Source organism: Chrysochloris asiatica, unplaced genomic scaffold (genome assembly GCF_000296735.1).
Source record: "Chrysochloris asiatica unplaced genomic scaffold, ChrAsi1.0 scaffold00081, whole genome shotgun sequence".
Taxonomy (NCBI): domain Eukaryota; kingdom Metazoa; phylum Chordata; class Mammalia; order Afrosoricida; family Chrysochloridae; genus Chrysochloris; species Chrysochloris asiatica.
In genome coordinates this window covers 7,340,089-7,345,858 of record NW_006408599.1, presented here as the reverse complement: position 1 = coordinate 7,345,858, position 5,770 = coordinate 7,340,089, and the positions used below count along the sequence as shown (strand labels likewise).

The 5,770-nt window shown below is 39.9% G+C and overlaps 1 protein-coding gene across 1 annotated transcript in view; it reads left to right on the top strand.

Annotated features, from left to right (window-relative positions):
- TLR4 (toll-like receptor 4) overlaps positions 1 to 5,561 on the top strand; it is a 20,673-nt gene extending 15,112 nt beyond the window's left edge. The window contains exons 2-3 of the mRNA XM_006865726.1: positions 719 to 885; positions 3,296 to 5,561. Coding sequence (XP_006865788.1) covers positions 719 to 885; positions 3,296 to 5,561 — 2,433 coding nt within the window. The remainder of the gene's footprint in view (positions 1 to 718; positions 886 to 3,295) is intronic.
- Positions 5,562 to 5,770: the final 209 nt, after the last annotated feature.

The window sequence follows — 5,770 nt, the reverse complement described above, 5'->3', positions numbered from 1 at the left end:
CCATAGCGACCCTGTACAGGGTTTCCGAGGGTGTAAATCTTTACGGGAGTAGAAAGCCTCATCTTTCTCCCGCGGAGCGGCTGATAGTTTCGAACCGCTGACCTTAAGGTTCGCAGCCCGATTCGTAACCACTACGCTACCAGAGCTCCTTCAATAGCCACTTTAAAATCTCCTTCCTCTAGGAAGCCTTCTAAGATTTTTGCACCAAGCTCCAGAATTCTCTGGAGCACATTTCCCAAGCCTCATTTATGGCCATTTTAGATAGCATTAGTTGTGATCCTATTTTAACTATTACTCAGGACTGTGAGCTCATTGAAATTAGAGGTTTACAGAAAATTGAAAACAGCAAGTACAACAAAAACTCTTGTCCCAAATAACAAGGAATAGCTAGGATAAAACCCAGAGCTTTCAAACTTCAAAGTCTTAGACTGTTATCACTTGGCTCCATTTCATGTTATTCAATGTTGTTATGGTTATAGTAGGTTACAGCACTGAGTATATATTACGTGCTCTTTGCTCCCTAATCTAGAATAGGACATTTAATACAAAGAGGTAGGAAGTGAATGAGTGTATGTATGACTGAATAAATGAATGGGAGGGGGGATGATGAAAGAAGGTGGACCAGCTCCTGTACTTGAACTAGAGGCACCTAGATTCTGTTTTAGGAGAAGGGGAGTTGGGACAGAAAGATATTGCATCTAACGTGTGATATTTGCAGGTGGTTCCTAATATTACTTACCAATGTATGGAGGTGAATCTCTACAAAATCCCTGACAACATCCCCTCAACAACTGAGAATCTGGACCTGAGCTTTAATCCCTTGAGACACTTAGGCAGCCATAGCTTCTCCAACTTCCCAGAACTTCGTGTGCTGGATTTATCCAGGTAATGAATGAGTTTTTATGTGTGGTAAAAGTGAGATGTTCATTGTCCTATCACCTCATCCTTGTGCCAGAAAGCCTGCCTAGTAGAATTTATTCTTCATTCATTCATTCAACAGATTTTATTACTTGATGTGACCCTGTAGGATAAGCATTGGACTGCAAGGTCAGTTTGAACAGAAAGGTTGGTGGTTCAAACTCACCAGCCGCTCCTCAGAAACCCTATACGGTATCTCTATGAGTCAGAAAAGACTCAGCTGGCACTTAACAACACCAAATATGATTTTCGGCAGACTGCTTCTCTTCTCAATTTCTTCATCTGTGAAATTGGTAGCTGGTAAAATGGTTTCTAAGGACATTTTTTTAAAAGTCAAGAGAGAAAATTGACTTAAATTCTGTAACAACAGCTATTCATTAATCACTAGCTATATATCGTACAGAAGTCCTGGTATGGCGCTGTGGGTTAATGCACCAGACTGCAGAGCCACTTGAACTTCAAGATTTGTGGTTCAAGCTTACCAGCTGTTCCTCAGAAACCCTATACAAGGTTGCTATGGGTCGAAACCGACTCCACGGCACTTAACAACAATAATCATTGTACATTCTAGTATGTGAAAAGAGTATACTAATATATGACATACCATCTCCTCTATGAAAGAAGACATAGCCTCTTGAAGGATCCTTTAAAAAATATATATATATATGTATATATATAAATATATATATGTATATATATATATTGTTGTTGTTGTTAAGTGCCGTCGAGTCGGTTCCGACCCATAGCGACCCTGTACAGGGTTTCCGAGGGTGTAAATCTTTACGGGAGTAGAAAGCCTCATCTTTCTCCCGCGGAGCGGCTGGTAGTTTCGAACCGCTGACCTTAAGGTTCGCAGCCCGATTCGTAACCACTACGCTACCAGAGCTCCTTATATATACATATATATATACACACTTTGGGCCTAACATCCCACTTGTGATGCTGTAGGATAAGCATTAGGCCACACTAGGCCACAAGGTTGGTTTAAACCGCAAGGTCAGCTGTTTAATCTCAGCAGTTGTTCCTCGGAAACCCGTAACAGGGTCACTTTGAGTTAGAACCAACTCGACGGCACTTAACAACAACAACATTCCACATTATACTATAATTGTATGTCCCATCTGTATTTACTTTTCTGCTGCAGAAACAAACACCTGAAAAAAACCGGGTGATTTATAAAAACAGAATTTTATGTTCTTATAGTTCTGGATACTAGAAGTTAAAATCAACATGTGGTCCTATCCGTGCTCCTTCTAATGCCTTCAGTAGAAGATCCTTTCTTGCCTCCCAGCTTCAAACAGCCCCAGATGATACTGAGTTTCTAGATGCATGGCCATCCTTCCTTGTCTCTTTGTGCGTCTTCTCTGTTATACGCCACTCGGATTAGATTAGGATCCACCCTAATTCAGTATTACCTCATGGTAACACAACTGATAAAATCCTCAAAGACCTTATTTTCAATTAGCGCTGAATTCACTGGTACAAGGGATTAGGACATCAGTATATCTTTATTGGGGACACAATTCAATCCATATCGCTTCATGTATCATAGCTGCCACCTACTTTGGGATTTTTATATCTGTTATCCATGCTGTTTCCTTTTCTTATTAATTCCTACTCATCTTGCACATTTTGCCTTAAATATTCTCAGAGAAACTTGCTTTGATCCCCCAAGTCTGGGTCAGTTTCCTTAATAAAACTTTTCACTCACATCACGTATTACAAACATTTACGGTGATCGTGATACCTTTCAAATACCTAGCTATATTCAGAAGTTTTCACAAACATTAATGATATCTCTGACACTTAAATTTTTTTATTTCTTTGAAATTGGTCTTCACCCTTCATTTAGCATACCTAAACACTAGACTGTTAACCTTAAGGTCAGTGGTACAAACTTACCTGCTCTTCCTCGGAAACCTTATACAGAGTCCCTTTGAGTCAGAACTGACTTGATGACATTTAACAACAACAATAACTACCTATCTCTATAAGCTGTATTAATCAGGAAGTGACTAAATTTGATCTTACATACTCTACCAATCAAATAGTAGTCATTACTCGATGGCACCTAACAACAACAACAGCATCCTAATCATTATTCTTTAAATGATTTTCTTCTGATGTTTTTTCTGTCTCTGTTAAGCATGTATACCAAGTATAATAAGAGTGCATTAGTGTGGCCAGTGTGTCAATACTGGATCAGAGAGAAATTCTTATTTGCACATGCCATAATCTACTCTGTTTGATATCCTTACCTGGACACATACGACATATGGCAGGTCACATCCTATGAAATGTTAGATTGATGTTACTATTCCAATTGGGTTTTTATTCAGTGTAAATATTATGTAATCTGCATCTCTTTTCCAAATAGGTGTGAAATTCAAAGAATTGAAGATGATGCATATCAGGGACTAATCCACCTCTCCACCTTGATATTGACGGGAAACCCTATCCAGTACTTAGCTCTTGGAGCCTTTTCTGGACTATCAAGTTTACAGAAGTTAGTGGCTGTGGAGATAAACCTTGTCTCTCTAGAAGACTTCCCCATTGGACATCTTAAGACCTTGAAGAAGTTAGTTATAGCTCATAATTTTATCTGTTCCATCAAATTACCTGAATATTTTTCTAACTTATCTAACCTGGAACACTTGGACCTTTCAAATAACCAGATCCAATATATTTATCATAAAGACTTAGTGGTTCTACATCAAATTCCTCTGCTGAATCTCTCTCTAGACCTTTCTCTGAACATGATAGACTTTATCCAACCAGGTGCCTTCAAAGAAATTAGGCTCCATGAACTGATTTTGAGAAGTAATTTTGGTAGTATAAATGTAATGAAAATGTGTATTCAAGCTCTGGCTGGTTTAGAAGTCCATCAGTTGGTCCTGGGAGAATTTAAAAATGAAAGAAATTTGGACAGGTTTGAAGTCTCTGCCTTCGAGGGACTATGCAATTTGACCATTAAAGAATTCCGGATAGCCTACTTGGATAAATTCTCCTGGAAAAATAATGGTGCACTTAATTGCTTGGCAAATGTTTCTGCAGTTTCTCTGGTGAATCTGGACCTAGACGACTTAGAAGAACTTCCTAAGGATTTCAGATGGCAATCCTTAAAATTGATTAGCTGTAAATTTCAACAAGTTCCCAAATTAGCACTTGCCTCTTTGAAAACGGTAGTTTTCATTGCCAATAAAGTTATTAACACTTATATAAAGTTTACACTACCAAGCCTTGAATTTCTAGATCTCAGAAACAATGGTTTGAGTTTAAGAACGTGCTGTTCTCAGGCTAACTTGGGGACAAACAGGCTGAAGTATTTAGATCTGAGCTACAATGACATTATTACCATGACTTCAAACTTTGTGAACTTGGAACAACTAGAACATCTGGATTTCCAGTATTCTACCTTGAAGCAGGTCAGTGATTTTTCAGTATTCTTATCACTCAAAAAGCTCCTATACCTTGACATCTCTTATACGAACACCAAAGTCATCTTCAATGGCATCTTTCATGGATTGCATAGTCTCAAAGTCTTGAAAATGGCTGGCAATTCTTTTTTGAACAATACCCTTCCAAATATTTTCACAGAAATGACCAACCTGACTTTCTTGGATCTCTCTACATGCAAATTGGAAAAGGTGTCCCAGGGAGCTTTTAGCTCACTCTGTAAAATTCAAGTGATAAACATGAGTTATAATCATTTCCTGTTATTGGATATCCTTCACTATAAAAATCTCCACTCCCTCCAGGTTCTCGACTACAGTTTCAATAGTAAAATGGCCCCCAAGGTGCAAGAACTACAGCATCTTCCAAGTAACCTAATGCTCTTAAATTTTACCCAGAATGGCTTTGCTTGTACTTGTGAATACCAGGAGTTCCTACAGTGGATCAAGGACCAGAGGCAGCGCTTGGTGAAAGTTGAGCAAATGGTGTGTGCAACCCCTCCAGATTTACGGGGCATGCCTGTGTTGAGTTTTACAAATAGCACCTGCCAGATGAACAAGACAATCATCGGTGTAACAGTCCTTATTGTGTTCATTGTATCTGTGGTACTAGTTCTGGTGTATAAATTCTATTTCCATCTGATGCTTCTTGCTGGCTGCAAAAGCTTTGGTAGAGGTGAATGCACCTATGATGCCTTTGTAATCTACTCTAGCCAAGATGAGGACTGGGTGAGGAATGAGCTGGTCAAGAATCTGGAAGATGGTGTGCCGCCCTTTAAGCTCTGCCTCCATTACAGAGATTTTATCCCCGGCGTGGCCATTTCTGCCAACATCATCCAGGAAGGTTTTCACAAAAGCCGCAAGGTGATTGTGGTGATGTCACAGCACTTCATCCGCAGCCGCTGGTGCATTTTTGAGTATGAGATTGCCCAGACCTGGCAGTTTCTGAGCAGTTGCTCTGGTATCATCTTCATCATCCTAGAGAAAGTGGAGAAATCCCTACTCAGGCAGCAGGTGGAGCTGTATCGCCTTCTGAACCGGAACACCTACTTGGAGTGGGAGGAAAATGTCCTGGGGCAGCATATTTTCTGGAGACGACTCCGAAAAGCCCTACTGTCCGGTAAACCATGGAGTCCAGAAGGAACTGCAGAAGCAGAGAACAGCCAGCCTGAAGCAACAGCATTTATCTGATGTGAAGTAACTCCTTTACTGCTTAGTTGACTCCAACAATTGTTCAGCTGACAAACCAAAACCAAACCCATTGCTGGCAAATCAGTTCTAACTCATCCGACCCTGTAGGGCAGAATAGAAAGAAGAGGATTTCTGCTCCCATAAAAACTTACAGCCTTGGGAAGCCTATATAGGGTCACTGAATCAGAACCAACTTGTTTTCAGTGCAT